The sequence below is a fragment of the Polyodon spathula genome, chromosome 15, assembly GCF_017654505.1.
Source record: "Polyodon spathula isolate WHYD16114869_AA chromosome 15, ASM1765450v1, whole genome shotgun sequence".
NCBI lineage: Eukaryota > Metazoa > Chordata > Actinopteri > Acipenseriformes > Polyodontidae > Polyodon > Polyodon spathula.
In genome coordinates this window covers 22202110-22218446 of record NC_054548.1, presented here as the reverse complement: position 1 = coordinate 22218446, position 16337 = coordinate 22202110, and the positions used below count along the sequence as shown (strand labels likewise).

The following is a 16337-nucleotide window of genomic DNA, read 5'->3' as shown; positions in this document are numbered from 1 at the left end:
TAATAACAATGAAAACGTACATTTTAAAAAGAAGTTTGAATGTGTTGCTAATACAAACTTAAATCATACACTACAATAGACATTGCTATTGTTTGTGCCTTAAATAAATAAATAAACTGTTAAGTGACTGGGTAGCTCAATCGTATAGTTTTGGGACCATTAAGGAATACAGGAAGAATGACAACAGACAAGCAGTCTGCAATTGTCGGGTGTGCTTTTTGTACATGCGATCATAAAATCACTGTTATAAAAATATGACGGCCGAAACAGTTCAGCACTTCTGTTAATCTCTGAAGTACAAGGAGGGAGGTAGATTTAAACGCGTGCATTGGCCCAGTTTAAAATTGAATTAGTGTGCAAAATATCAGTAAAACACAAAAGGAGTACTGCATGCTACTACGAAATAGTACTTACTTTTGACCGCTATTATCCACAGCTTGAATAAAGAAATACCGAGCTGGAAGCACAATATTGGGTTCCAGACCTGATCCCCATACTAGACTTTTCACAGCACTAGGAAGATTGCTTCCGTTCGAAATTCCCGACAGTGCAAACAGCAGAGTGCAAAGCAACCACAGTTTACACATTCCTTATTCCTTATGTCGTGTCTCGTCAGGCTTTACTATTTAAAATATGTGGCGCAAATGTACTTTTCAGTTCAATACATACTTCACTCACTCAAATAACTTTTCTGTAATTACATTTAATTGTATAAACAAACTTACATTAAAAAAAAAAATACATAAACTACACTGTCCTTCAAATTATACTTTGCACAATGCTATGGATATCCTACTTACTTTTAAATTCTGTACATTGTAATTCGTAGAATGCAGGGATACACTTTGTTTTTCCTACTGAACTCCCAGACAGTCACTGAGGAGACAAATGCTTGGATTCGTGGTTACGTTGTTAATCCTGATTGGACAAAATATTACTACGCTGTAACCGAGACTCCAGTTGGTTGGATCTGGAAACACTGGAAGCTTGGATTGTGCAGGTTGGTTGCATCCGGGAATTTAACAAGATTGTATTCGTGTTAGAAAAAGAAATGAAGATTAAATTGCACTACGAATACAATCGTACAATGAGAGCAGCAAAATAAAGTTGGAACTAAAATCTTAAACCAGGTTAAAAAAAAAAAAAAGTATTTATTTATTTCTTATATGTATACTTTTTTTTTTTTTTTTTTTTTTTTTTTTTTTTGTCGAGGCCCCCAAGATGTAAAATTGTCAACACGGTATAACCACTTTAGGTAACCATGAGTGTGGTCGTGTAAAAATAGTATTGTAATACATTGCAAATCACGACTTGGCTATCTCAGGAAGCATGATTGACGGTTTTTACTTAGGTTTTGAGACATGGGTCAAAGGTCACAGGACAAAGCAGTTTTAACATACACAGGTATTAAGGGCTGTCCTACATTGACATTGTCTATAAGTGTTCTTTGACCTAGGTCTTAACTATCCCTAAACAAATAGCCTTTTCCTGAAAAGGTAAATGTCTCTGTTTGTTAACCCTTTAACTGCAATTAACAGTATACAGAGCAACCTGCTGTGCAAGGCATGCAGCTAGGTTTTTTTTTTTTTCCCCAAGAAAAAAATGTTTCCTTGCTATGTAAATTGGAAAGAAATTTATAATAATAAATAAACATAATTTTTGCACTTGGAAATATACTTTTATGTTGTTCAAGAAATGTTTGATTGTATACAAACACATGTGACAGTTCTAATGCTTTTTTAAAATTGTTTATTATACAACAGGAATAATCACATTCTAATGTCACCCGATTGCGTTGGCCACTTTAACATGCTCTTTTTATTAGCGAGGCAAATGGTTCAATCATGGATTAACATTTGATTGTGATTGTTATAGACCATTAACAAGGAGAAGAATATCAGATTACAAATATCTGCCATTAAATATGTCAGTATATTTAAATAATACAAGTGAAAAAAACACATCAATATCATACATTTTAAATAACACACACACACACACACACACACACACACACACACACACACACACACACACACACACACACACACACACACATATATATATATATATATATATATATATATATATATATTAATAGTATATATGTGTGTGTCATATATCGATTAAGTTTATATTTATAAATATATGTACAAATATAAATTGGTAATCACTGGTATTAAAAACTGACCATATTTGTTGTTTTATAATTATCAAAATGAATAACATTTTCATTGTGTTGTTTATTGTAAAAATGACACAACAAGTAAACATTGATAACACTCTATACGTGCACATCTTGTTAACTTGCATATTAATCTTGTATTGTAATCCTTTACTGCCCTGTAACACCTGTAGGTCACCTTGGATAAAGGAGTCTGCCAAAATAATAATAATAATAATAATAATAATAATAATAATAATAATAATAATAATAATAATAATAATAATAATAACTCTTTTCCATGGGCATGCCTATTTATCATGGACGATAAGTTAGGAGAGCTTATTTCAACAAGACAGTCCATTTACATCTGTCAAAATACAGATCATTACAGGACGCAAAACAAAACTGTCATGTTGACCAATAGCACTGCTGAACTGATCAGCAGCTTAATACAGTACACAAGACAGTTCTTACAGTATGTATAGATGAAGAACACCCCTTGGTGGCTAATGAATCACTGGTTAACAACAAAGAACCACCCTGGATCACAACGCTACAAAGAGTGACTGCCATTAAGGTTCTGGTCTGTGTCCACTCACCAGCCACCTAAAATTTAGGGATTTATTTATTTATGTATTTATTTTTAAAGATTTGCGTGCCAATATAGGTCTTTACCTGGCTTGGACCTTGTCAGACTCCTAAGTGCCAGGACAGCCTTCCTCATTCTACTCAAATCTTGTGAAAATGTGACTTTTCAACTTTGTCTGCCACATCTACTCTCCATTATTACAAGCTGAGTGGCTCAAAGCCAGGTAGGCAAATTTAGATAAAAATTAGAATACTGTAACTGAATATGACAGCAATATAAGCCAAAACCACTCAGATTGACTGAAAACACCATGCAAAATGTAACGGCATTCTAAAAAAAAGCCATATAAATGACAATTTAAACTACCTATCCTTTAAAGACGTAATTTACTGAGTGGCCAAGAAAAATAACTAAATCAAGAACGCATTAAAATGCCAGTGAATACCTACAAAGACACCCAATGGGATTCATGTTTTTGTATCATTATTTACCCTATATTTCCATCCAAGTAGAAGGGCTTCAAGGATCTGGTGATCTTAAACCACACATTTAAGCATTGTATACATTTTGCAAATCCACTTTAAATCTTTTTTCTACTCTATCACTGCAGGCTGTGGAACAGAAACTATTATTATTATTTATTTCTAAGCAGATGCCCTTGTCCAGGGCGTCTTGCAATTGTTGCAAAACACTGCAGTACAGAGTATCAAACTAAACATGTTGGAGACGCGTCACAATCCAGGATCTCACCATTGGAGACTTTTGTTTTCTTTACTGGCATATAATACCTGACATTCTTCCAAAATGTAGAATCAGAATGATTAGATTTGGAACCATTCCATTTCATTGCTGGTAAAATCTTTAGTGCCTTCTTGACTATGTGAGGGAGGGTATCCATTTCAGGCAATGGCCTGAACTTGATCAGAATCAGTTTAAATTGATCGTCGGCCAACAGGTGATTGATTCCTGTCTGTAGTTCAAAAATGCAAGGGCTGCTTATGTATCTTGGGCTGAGGACGTAAATCACTCTTCTGCTTCTTTTGATAGATGAAACAATGTCTTCTGTGTAAGCTGAAATGTTAAACAAAAGAATTAGAACTAACATTTTAAAATAATGGCTGCAAATTCAAATGAATTCCAATAGAGTTTCATAGAATTGCATACGAATAACCTTTTTTTTTTTTTTTTTTTGTAGTCTTGAAGATAATTTTTAAAAGAAATGGCTACCAAGTCATAATGAATTCAAGTAGAACACCACATCAGTAGCAGCTGAAGCACTGGTATGTTTTATAATGACAGGGAAAAAGGGACCAATGTATACGTTTCAGTGCAAACCTTTTGAATTCAAACCCTGGCAAATTAAAACGTCAGGTTAGACCACTAGGCCATCTATGTTATATAATATTTGTGCTGCAACCAAATATGCCAATACATACAAATATCCAATATTAGGAGTAGAATATTTATTGAACATACTCCTCCATAAAATATCTCTCTCTCTTGTTCTGTAACATTAATAGGGTGTTGTTTTCTTTCTTCTGTCACAGGTAATTTCTTAGTGAATTAGAACCAATGTTTGCTATTGCTTAATAACTCATGTATGCTAGTACTAAGGCACATTCATACTGCATATTCTTCTGTGGGAGTGTTTGCACATGTGTAAAATTTTGAAATACGTTCTCACCTCCTCCTGGTAGCACATCCCTCTCAAGGAAGCATAACTTGTATCCGCACTGCTGCTCCAAGAACTCTGGGAGGAGCTTCAACACAAACATTTCTTCTGTAACACAACCTCCATCTTCAGACTCCAAAATGTCTTCAGAAGAGGATTGGTTAGCATGTGAAATAAAGGCATCATACTCCTTCCCATCTGAAATGTAATAATAATAGTAGTAGTATATAGAGGGAGTCTGAGAGGAAAAAAAAATGACACCAAAGTTTGCTGCTTATTACAACAATAGAGCTTCTATTTACCTATTAAACTGCAAGGTATATTTAAAACATAACCAGACTCACAGAACATAAACAATCTGTAAACACATTTCCATTTTCAAGCATTTTTAATCAATACATTCCTTTCAATCCCCAAACTGAAAGAGAATATGCCCTGAAAATGCATTTTTTTTTTTTTTTTTTAATAATTCTTTATATCTCAGGAATAGAAAAAGATCCCAAAATGAAATTTTGTCTGGAGTTCATTCAATGTTATGTCTCTCTTGTGTGTTAATCACAACTTGATAGTACCTATTTTTTTTACTCATTTGTGGACCTTGTGACCTGTTAAAAAAATACCTTGATTACCCATTAAGCCTCCATTTAGCCATGAAAGGTATGTTTTACTGTATTCTTTTGTTACAATATTTGGATTCTATGGATTCTATGAAAAATCTACCTGGGTGTGAATTTTGGCAGCTCTAGGATATTTATTTCAAAAGTTGTTAGCTTTTAAAAGCACTGTGGGTGGTCAAAAAGTGGTCAAGCAGTCAGTATCAGGTTGAAAGCACTTTAAAAGGAAACATACAATGCAGGTAACCTAAATGATCCTTTCCAAAATATTGAAAAAATACACATTTAAAAAATGTCTTTATACAAAAAAAAAAAAACAAAAAAAAAACATTTGTTTGGTTTATCATTGCATTAACATCCCCTCCAACAGTCATTATCCATTATTAAAAAATTAAGTTTTAGCGGGCTTCTATCAGAAAATAGATGCCTGATGGAACATCACAGCATCAACTGTGAATCAAACTTAAAATCAATCCACGCACGTGCTGTCTTTTTCATGATGACTTGCCGTAATGAAAGCTGGGTTCACATCTATTGGTCAAAATCAATTATACTAGCCATCAAAACCAGCTAATCTAAACTTTTCACCGAAGAAAGCAACCAGTCCTGTACCCCCAACTACAGATCAGCCAATCACAGCCTCTCAACTCGACTGGAGCTCAGCATCTTTCAAAAACAACAAACAGAGACACCGACATTCAGTAATATTGCTCCATTCAGAAATTTGGCACTGTCCAGATAAACTATAAGCAGCTCTGACAAGTAAAAAGTTACATACTTAATTTAAAAAGTTGTTTGTTTTCTTCCTCAAATATGTAAGTGATACTTCATGAACATTTTCAGGACTATTTTCCTGTACAATACAAGGGTTCAAGGTAAACCCTTATAGCCTAAACTATAAATACACAATGATGCTTACTACATAATTAAAACTGATAACACTTCACAGAAAGTGTCTCTATTTACATGTAGTTGTGTATTTACAGTGGAATTACTGTAAAACCACATACGCAATTAGTGTCATTTTTAACAGTGTAGCTAGAGACGGTTGTGAGATGTTACTCTAATAAGTAGTTTAAATATTTCAACTGCTGTATCTCCAAAGTGCTGGTGCTATATCTCAGTGTGTGTGTGTGTGTGTGTGCTAGTTTATCTTACAGGAGAGATCAAACAGATTTAGAACATGATAACAAACACACATAGAATAGCACTATCCTTAGATCAAATCTATACAAGCTACCTTAAATATATATTTTTTTTATTATTTACCTGATGAGTTATTTAAAAAGACTGTGTTTTGATGGGATGAAAGGTGTTTTGATCGGTTAAAAGGTTTGGTATTATTGAAACTGTTTTTACATAAGGCACACTTTATATTCTGTTTATTTTAACTTTAGGCTAAAAACAACTGGGGGCAGGAAAGTAATCTTTTGAGACAACCTTTTGACAGCAAAGGAAACTGGGTGATTAAGATGTTTCACTTGTAGTCACCACTACCTCGGATCAATGTAAAAAAAATCCCCAAGTTTATATATTTTTCCATAAGTAATGACACATGCAACCAAAAAAACAACAGTTCATAGTGGCTATTAAAAGGCAAAGAGGAAACCACTTTTTCAGCACGGAGAATCCGCTATGAATGAATGGCAATGAATGATGATGATAGCAATTGCAATTGCAGATGATTTATGAACTGTGATGAGTGCTCAGGGTCCGAGTGAAAGATAAATTTGGCCGGATGTCTCATTCATGGGTGCCCGACGGCTACCTGCATGAGACCGGCTAGAAAAACATAAACAGTTACATGCATCCCAGTGCCGCAGATAGAAAGTGGCTGTGACCACCTCCCCCCAAAAAGACGAGGCCGCCAAACCTGAATGAATAATAATAATTAGCACGCTCCACAGTGACACTCTGCCACCTATCCCCCAAATATTAAATTTAGCCTCTCCAACCCGACCACTCATCCTGCAGAAGTAAATACGAACCACTCAGCACTCAGGTAAGGAAAAACCCCCTACTCACATATTTTTTTATTTTTTACGGGTGAAACCTCAGGAAACCTGTGGCTGAGGGCAGCCCTTCATCCAGGCTCTATATGGTCAACTCCCCTTTCGGCTTCCCAGCGCTTGACTGAGCAGCCGAAACAAAAGTAAGCTTTTATGCTCTCGTTTTGGTTAGGGGTGGATTCTCCTTCCAGAAAAGCAATCAAATATTTTTTTTTACATTTTTTCTTTTTTTACTGTAAATTATTTCAAAAAACACCTTTGAGGTAAAGCTGAAAGGAGTAAACACCTAATGTCCTACAGTAGTAGAGCCACTCCCTCTTGTACTTTTTTTTTTTAAAAACCACACCTGGTTAGTAGTGTTATAAATCAATGTTATCCCCTATTTTGCCCCAATTTAAATGTCTCGTCACTGCTACAATCTGCTTAATGAGCAAGAGGACTGAAGCTCAGTGAACGACCTGTTCTAGCTCTTGAGCCAGTTGCTTCCCCTGCTAAACCCAATTAACACATCTTGCAAGCAAGGCCTCAGCCTGGGCATTCTGCATCAGGACAACCAATTGATACTGTGTTAGGGAAATAAACTGTAGCTTTTCTTTTATTTGGTATGTTTTTCTTTTGCAAAGGTGAATGCTGGATGGTGTACTCGAATTACATTGTATTAAACACAGGTGCCAGTTTTGAAACAATACAAATTCAAGAGTTCAATATGCTGTGAACCAGTGCTGGTGTGATAAAACACATGCAGCATGAATACAGCCCATGACAGCAAGTGGCACATTTTATTAAAGGAATTTAACTGGCTAAATAGTTTTACATACTTTTTAAATACTGTCATAACATGGGATGAACGTCTGATTGAACACAAAACAGATGAATCTGCACTTACCTCCTATGGTTTCATCATATGGAAAATAATTCCTGTGCAACAAAACTATTTCAATCCAGTGAATGTATATGTAGACACTTCCTCCAAATATGAAAATGACTGTCAAAATAATGCCACTCAACACGTATGTTAGAAAGGGTCCATTCACTATTAAAGAGAAATATCATACAATAACTAAGTTTTATAAGATATTCATTGCAATGACAACACTTAAAATGTTTTATTGCAATGGTTTGATTTTAAATGTTAAAACATACATACTGTGTAATAGTATTTAATAGTCATAGGATATAAACATCTTACAAATTCAGTGTGTTGTTGTTTGAAACATACTTTAAAACTCTTACCTGGACTCTTCTTTTCAAGCCTCAATATACCAGTTGTGTTCCCTTGAAAGTTCTGTGCAAAGCAGGTAAATGTGGCAATAAGATGTCTTTCAGTCACTTTACTCAAGTAAGCTGTGTGGATAATAATTTTTCCTTTTCCGTTGTCCTCAACAATTCTGTGTGGAAAAAAAAAAAAATTCCAATAATGTAAAATAAAATCATAAACTTGACTAAATAAATACCCACACAGATAAACATGCACTACTTACCGGCTTTCTTCTAATTCCAGGCTGATGTCAGTTGAATTGTCATTGCCATTGACTAACCATTTAATTGTAGGTGTAAAGTTTCTTTCAAAACCAAAATTAACTATGCACTCCAGTGTTAAAGGTTTCCCTGTAAAGGTACATACATTTCACTCAAATATAAGGACATTATATTATATATATATATATAGCAAACCAGATTCACTATTCCAAATTAAGATTTATTAATTATGAAAAAAAAACTAAAAAACAACTATGCTCATCAAAAACACTGCTCAACTTTGACCAGGGAATAGTTTTTCTTTGGAAGATTCTTCTTTCTTTGAAAAGTTAACTCTTTAATTCTGTTCAAGTCTTTAATTAGCTTGGATTCATTAAAAAAAAAAAAAAAAGACAGACAAAGCTTATAAAATTGTCAAACAAGAGTGCTTAAGAAACCTTATACTTCATATCATTTATAAGAAGTAGGTAGGAGTATGTCTGGTAAATAACAAGAACAGCAATCCAGAATTAACCCTATTAGGAGTATTAACAAGTAAGAAGTTAAAATATTACTAACATGCAGATGTGACAAAATAATGTAGCTTGAATAAAAAACTGGAATAAACAGTTTGAAAATATGCCTTTATACCATACTACATTGGTCTTTTTATTAAAATAAAAATACAGTACATATGCAAAGTATTATCTATATAATCCTGTGAATAACAACTCAAATCTTACCAAGTTCTGCTTCGATAGTCTTCACACCATTGAGGTTGAGAATAGATGGTGGTATGCGGGTTTCTTGTCCTGTGAAGTAGAGAAAATATAAGAAACAAAAAAGATTTTAAAAGGTGTGCAACACGTATTCTTAACCCATCTTACCCATGTATGCTTAAGCATTCCAATCTACAGTAAAAAGAAAATGACCTGTACTTCTTAACTATGGGCTTAATGCAAATACAGGAAGCCCATCTGCAAGCTTGCCAACATTGTTAATATAAATGAGACTGTTTCTGTAGTTCATTAGGTAAAGCTGACTTTAATTTTATCAGACAGGAATATTCCTTATCTGACAGGAATATTCCACTGAATGAACAGTTTACAGTTTTAGAAACCATAAAAAATTTCCTTTCAGGATAATGTTCTCCTGTCCATTGCCAACCGGCTGTGCCTGGAGCCCATTCTGATAATGTCGAAACCATGCAACCTTGTTTTGATAGCGCTCGGACTCATCATAGATAACCGATTGATTTGGTGAAGCACACTGCATTATGAACTGATCTCCAGCTAAAGCTATATATCCAATTGGCTGCCATCCAGTCAACAAACCTGTTGATGACATTCATGAAAGCAAATCTAAATATTACATTCACTTGTACACATCTACTGTTGATGTTATGTCATAGAGGGGAAAGAACTTAAAATAAATTCAATGATGTTTCAAAAATAGATTGATTAAACGTGTTGCGAGTTCACAAGATAGGAGGTGCCCGATAAATTCATTTTCATCAATACCTATACTGGTTGGTAGCATGAGCAATAATTTTGATACGCTAAAACATTGAAGACATTGAAAAAGTCTTCCTGTCAAAATCTTGCTGAACACTACCTTAAAATACCATTTATTAGTAACAACAACCTAAAAGCACTTACCAAAAACTCTGACTGTTAACATTCTTCTCACAATCCACAGAGTATTGTTTTCACTGTAGTTTAAATCACATGTGTAATTGGCAGCATCTTGCTTATAGACTGTCCTTAGTACAAGTTTTTCATTTTCAAGTTCCAAGGTTGGTCTGCTTTTGTTCAATTTCACACGTTTCCCATTCTGAATAATGACAATACAAAAAACTGTTATACAACTAATATGTACATTACTTATATTCACTGTTTATGTCATGTTTGGGATCATTTGTGTCCACAAAGCAAATCGAACTTGAAATTTAGAAAGGTGCCAATATCTAGCAATAACATGCCATTACTGTACCTTGTACCATCTCACAGGCAAATGTCCCGAAGCTCTGTAACAAGTCACAGCAGGACAGGTTATTGAATCACTGCTACCAGACAGTAGGTCTACTGTGCTGTGTGCATAATCCTGGCATTGCGTCTTGTTTTTCTGGTTAACAACTAATGTGAGGTTTATCTTCTCATCCCTGTAATTTATTGAAGAAAAATGTGCAGAGGACATGAGTGTTAAAATTGTAAAGAAAGGTTGTGATCATCAGACACTCAGTGTATCTTCTGTCACAGCTGACTGCACTTTTCGCACAAACAGCAAAATCTGTTGGCACTCTTCTTAACAGATAATTTTTTTACTGCTCAGAGAATGTGTTTTTTTTTTGTGTTGTTCGCCAACCCCTTCATATTGACAAAACAATGCTAGAATGTAATCAGAACTTAAGTTAAAACATTGAATCAAAGTCAGCCTTTATTTCACACTCACATATACATTAACAGAGGGAGTTAAAACTGAGCATCATTTTTTATAGCTAACACTACTTCGGTATGGTAAATGTAACAATGTTAAAAAAAAAATAAAAAATCATTCCCAGAAACGTAACCCTACCTTATCTGACAGGAATATTCCCCTGAGTGAACAGTTTCCAGTTTTAGAAACCATAAAAAATTTCCTTTCAGGATAATGTTCTCCTGTCCATTGCCAACCGGCTGTGCCTGGAGCCCATTCTGATAATGTCGAAACCATGCAACCTTGTTTTGATAGCGCTCGGACTCATCATAGATAACCGATTGATTTGGTGAAGCACACTGCATTATGAATTGATCTCCAGCTAAAGCTGTATATCCAATTGGCTGCCTTCCAGTCAACAAACCTGTTGATGACATTCATGAAAGCAAATCTAAATATTACATTCACTTGTACACATCTACTGTTGATGTTATGTCATAGAGGGGAAAGAACTTAAAATAAATTCAATGATGTTACAAAAATAGATTGATTAAACGTGTTGCGAGTTCACAAGATAGGAGGTGCCCGATAAATTCATTTTCATCAAATACCTATACTGGTTGGTAGCATGAGGTTCACTCAATTACATATTACTTTTTTTGTACTGCATACAGATCACCTGTATTCAGTAAATAACACAAATAAAGATTAAAATTAAAAACGGGAATAACTAAGGTCATATTTTCATTTGTAACATGACACCACACCAATGTGTAAATCTCGGATTTAATATCAAACTGAGGCTGCAGCTATTTTTAAATGTATTCAACAACTTCCAACATTTCCCTTTCAGTATAACATATTGACAGATTATTATTATTATTATTATTATTTTTTTTTTTTTTTTTTTTTTGCAGTCTAAAATTTTAAACCCACTTCTAGTGTCCATCTAATTGGATGCTCATTTGATAACGTACACCGTCAGCGTGACTTGGACGGATGAGTTCTGAAAGTCCACAATCACAACTGGGGCTGACAGAGTCCTATTTGAAATCGATTTCATCTTGACCTGCTACTGACAAAAATTACCTTACTTCAAAGTATGCCAAATCGTGGTGGCAGATGGAAACGTTGCATAATTTGTCAGTAGAGTATTTGTGTTGGCTATATACTGACACACATGTTTAACAAGACCAGACAAACGCTTGTGTTATATATGTTAGTTTTTTAAACAAAACGATGACATTACCTTCAGTTTCCTGAAATGGATAAGTCACTTGGACGTCAGGCAACAACAGCAAAATCACTGCCAATGCCCAGTACACTGCAGCCCACATGTTAGCTTTGTGACAAGCATTAACATCATCTGTCCAATCTTCGCTGCCCCTCCATGGGTCTGTCCACGTCTTGCATTGCAGGTACCCAAATATTTTCCTGTTTTCAGCTAACCGAGACGCAAGAAAGAATAATTTGGTCATTAACGCAAAACAAAAGCAAAACGTCTTACCGCAGTGTTCCTAGAAGTAAGGATTTCCTTTCTCTTCTTCAGTGCTAGAGCATATCAGGCAATTCTGACAAAGACATCAGCACAGCTTGTTTTATTTCCACTTGCAACACACGAGGAAGGATTTTAAGACATAGTGTCCAGTTTGTAACCAAAAACTGCAATGTCCCCATGTTATTGTACAATTAAGCAGTGTTGTTGCACTCAACGTACAGCAGGATATGTCGCAAAAACGATAAGGAACTGTGCAAGGAGTGGGTTGGTGTTTTAGGGGGGAGGCGCCCGATTGCAGCCATGTCTTGCATTGCCCCCTGCTGACTTTTTGGGGACAAAAAGAGACTAAGGTGGGAGCAATGTAACAATTTGTGCATTAATCTGTGCATAAGAGGGCTCAGTGCCGTCTCTAAACAACCTCGCAAGGTGGTTCAGAGACGGTATAAAATATGACGTCTCTGACGGTATAGGCAAATCACACAGACCAAAATAACGCGTCAGTGCTGGTTCTGAGCTGTCATAACTCGTCTGTGTGAAAGGGTAAGAGTGAGCTATTAAAATTAAAAAAAAAAAAAAAAAAAAAAAAAAAATAATAATAATAATAATAATAATAATAATAATAATAATAATAATACTCTATATTTAAATGGCTTAATTAGTTTTATCGATTATTTAACAACGTGTCCCGATTTTCAGCTTTGAAAATCTGGTCCACAACAAATGGACTCACAGTTATCAAATACATGTCTTAAACTTACAACAAACAAGGCTAAACATTATTTTGAAAGGGGGTTAATACATTTTAATTAAAATAATGAACGAATGTAATTTAAATACATGTGTCTGTCCTGAGCCTACAGTAATACAGGTTTATCACATCATTGGCTTATGCTTTCATGGTGAATTTTCACAACAATCTTTATTAAACAACACAACTGCAATTTTCAGTGACTAGATGGTTTGCTGTAAATTCTAAACCATGTCACACACTTCACTTATAGTCACTCTACTGTGTATCTTCCCTTATGGGGGTGAGTTTAAAAAAGTGGATTTCATAGAGGTTACTTAGGATAATAATATCTATCAAATCCACAGGGTGGAGGGAGGGATCTATTAAAAAAAAATGTTATCACTTGAACCAAATTTCATTATTATCCAATTGCAGAACTTTGGAAAACTATATCTCATCTCTCAGTGACCCACATAAGGGAAGATATACTAAAAGTAAACTGTATGACATGGTTTACAACTTACAGCAAAGCATCCAGTCACTGTAAATTGCAGTTATGTTATAATATAATATAATATAATATATAATTTATAATATAAACACCCAACCTGTATTACAGCATAAGAAAAGTATTACATACATTAATTTCATTTTATGATTAAATGTCTGTGGTAATACCATTAAAGGTTTAGGCCAGTTTGACAGCATTTCACACAAAACATAATTAAAAATCAAAAACTAAAATATATCATTACATTAGAGAAACATGCATTTTTGATAAGTCTATTAAGTTGTGCATTTTGTATTTGTATTAGTATTATTATGCGTACACTTTGCATAGGTGCTGACTGATTACAATTATTGGTGTATTAATGTCTAATACTGGATCTAATAGTAAAAAAGAACACACATAAGATGTATAATGTATATCCAGTCATTTATAATGAGTTAAATTGTTAGCTACTTACAGTTTTGTCGGTTATGTCTGCATTTAATTCAGAGGAACTCAGCCTTCCTGTCGTGGGTTTTTTTTAACAAGTAACCCTATTAACACTGCTGCCTGCTAATTTACTATGGATTTCCTGTGCAAAGCTGACCTTGATCATTTTTTGCATGCACGGATGTGAAGTCCTATACATGTCATACAGGTTGTTTCAAAATTGAGTACTTTTTCACAGAATCTGGACGCCTACAGTACATAAGTTTGAAAAAAAAAACAACAACATTTAGTGCTGTAGTCTTGTATATAATATATATATGTGTGTGTGTGTGTGTGTGTGTGTGTGTGTGTGTGTGTGTGTGTGTGTGTGTGTGTGTGTGTGTGTGTGTGTGTGTGTGTATCATTATTTCTTACATTTGGAACACATTTACTATTAAACCAAATGAACTCCCGGGATAAAAAAAAAAAAAGTGGGGTAAATTCTCAATGTAATTACCTCATGATTTTACATACTTATTTGAACAAAACAACATAATTCAATATTTCATAAGCACCATTCAGTTGTTAGTTTCTTATTTTGTAACAATAATATGGATTTCTTAACTTCACAAAAACATTTTGAAAATATGTCCCAGTTTAAATTATTAAACAAATTAAAAGAAGGATGGCAGTTGTCACCTGTTTAAAATACTTCAAATGGCATGTGTCTTTGGAGTCAGTTCTGCAGGCTAAGAGACCATGAGATCATAGGCCATGAGATCATGTTTCAGCTCACATTATGTGATCCAATTCCTAAAAATCATATGTAAAAAATATAGTATAGATAGTATTTAAAAAGTGTTAGAACACTATAGTTATTGCCTTCTCTGTAGTTTCTCCAGGTTGTCTAGCAACAACAAAGACAGTATATGCAGTTTCAGTTTCACAAGGTAATCGGCTACTGAGGTTTACATGCATCTAGACAGCAGATAATTGATGAAACAGCACATAATTGGCAAAACAGCAAATTGTGTTTCTATGTAAATTACTATCAGCTAAACTATTTACAGTATCTCCAGTATTGTATACAGTTTGGCAAAATTTTATTTTTATCCATCTTTAGGAAACTGGCCCATATGACACTTTTGAATATGTATCCAACAGTGCATTAAAAAAAAAAAAAGTTAATAGAAATATGTATAGTCACAGTTTTAAAAGTGTACAATTAAATAACATACGCAATGCATATATTAAATTTGAATATTGTAAAACTATGAAATTCAGCATTTCCATCACGATCATAACTTCTAACAATAGTTTAGTCATAACTTCTAACAATAACAACAGAACATTACAAATTAATCAGCAAAATAACATAAAAACCTTTAAACAAATGTCTGTACCTCGTTATCTCTAGCTCTGTTCAAATGGTGACTAAACCTGAACATGTTTGCCAATGTGGTTGACGACTCACTTTTAACATACTGTTAATATCAGATGTACACTTGCAAAAAAGTCCTATGTGAATTCTCTTATGATGTAATTGTATGATAACACTATAGTTCCTATTTTATAATGTATTCAATAACTAGCATCAGTGTTTACCATTTTGATAAGACATGTTCAGAGGAGGTTAGTTTGAAGCACAAAGGCAAACCAGTACTGCCTTAAAAATCGCTCAGAAACATGTTAATAAGGTCACATTTTGAATGTTTAGCACCAGAACCACTTCATGGGGCTCAATGTGCCGGTTTGTTTCTTTTTGTGATCATTAGTGCACTGTGCTCTGATCAAAACTGAATCATATATGTGACAATAAATTATTTGTAACAATCTTTCACCCATTTTACATCCCCCCCCCCCCCCCCCCCCAAAAAAAAAAAAAAAAAAAAAAAACTTTGAATATATTATACTGTAAACAGAATAATGTATGGCTCGGAATGCATTGTCACACAAAACACGTCTTAGGGTTGCAAGGTACATTATTGATTGATTTTATATCATGTACAATAGTGGTTACATTTTAAAGCATGTTCACTTCTTCTGGATCAGATGAAACGTGTTTTTTTGCTGGCATCAGGTACTGCACTTTCCTCTAAAATCATGAATCGATTTTCATGGACTCACTGTCCTTCCATTTTACTGTCCCATTGGACTTCACTAGTAGTTGGAGTGACTCCGGTAAGGAGCCTAGATCCTTTAAAGGCTTATACTCAATTAATATGATTTTTATTTTTCTATCAACCAATGCATTATGCAGACCAGT

The 16337-nt window shown here is 34.3% G+C and overlaps 2 protein-coding genes across 5 annotated transcripts in view; both read right to left on the bottom strand.

Moving 5' to 3' along the window:
• The window catches only part of LOC121328099 (protein O-glucosyltransferase 2-like), a 14657-nt gene extending 13768 nt beyond the window's left edge, over window positions 1-889 (bottom strand). The window contains exon 1 of one of the 2 annotated variants that reach the window (XM_041272587.1): window positions 415-889. In XM_041272587.1, coding sequence (XP_041128521.1) covers window positions 415-587 — 173 coding nt within the window. In that variant the 5' untranslated portion in view covers window positions 588-889. The remainder of the gene's footprint in view (window positions 1-414) is intronic. The other variant, XM_041272588.1, reaches the window with a different exon arrangement.
• A 1505-nt stretch (window positions 890-2394) lies between these two features.
• On the bottom strand, window positions 2395-14355 carry LOC121328104 (interleukin-18 receptor accessory protein-like). 3 transcript variants are annotated; one of them, XM_041272595.1, is made up of 11 exons: window positions 14121-14355; window positions 12174-12368; window positions 11084-11348; window positions 10502-10670; window positions 10168-10342; window positions 9253-9321; window positions 8533-8659; window positions 8285-8439; window positions 7938-8084; window positions 4441-4626; window positions 2395-3827 (listed from the first exon to the last, which is right to left on the bottom strand). In XM_041272595.1, exons 2-11 carry the CDS (start codon window positions 12259-12261, stop codon window positions 3463-3465), a joined length of 1746 nt encoding a protein of 581 aa, XP_041128529.1. In that variant the 5' UTR covers window positions 12262-12368; window positions 14121-14355; the 3' UTR covers window positions 2395-3462. The 3 variants fall into 3 exon arrangements, with proteins under 3 accessions (XP_041128529.1, XP_041128528.1, XP_041128530.1); XM_041272594.1 differs by lacking the exon at window positions 14121-14355 and having other exon boundaries at window positions 12174-12967; XM_041272596.1 differs by lacking the exons at window positions 12174-12368; window positions 14121-14355 and adding an exon at window positions 12432-12967.
• Between the last annotated feature and the right edge of the window lie 1982 nt (window positions 14356-16337).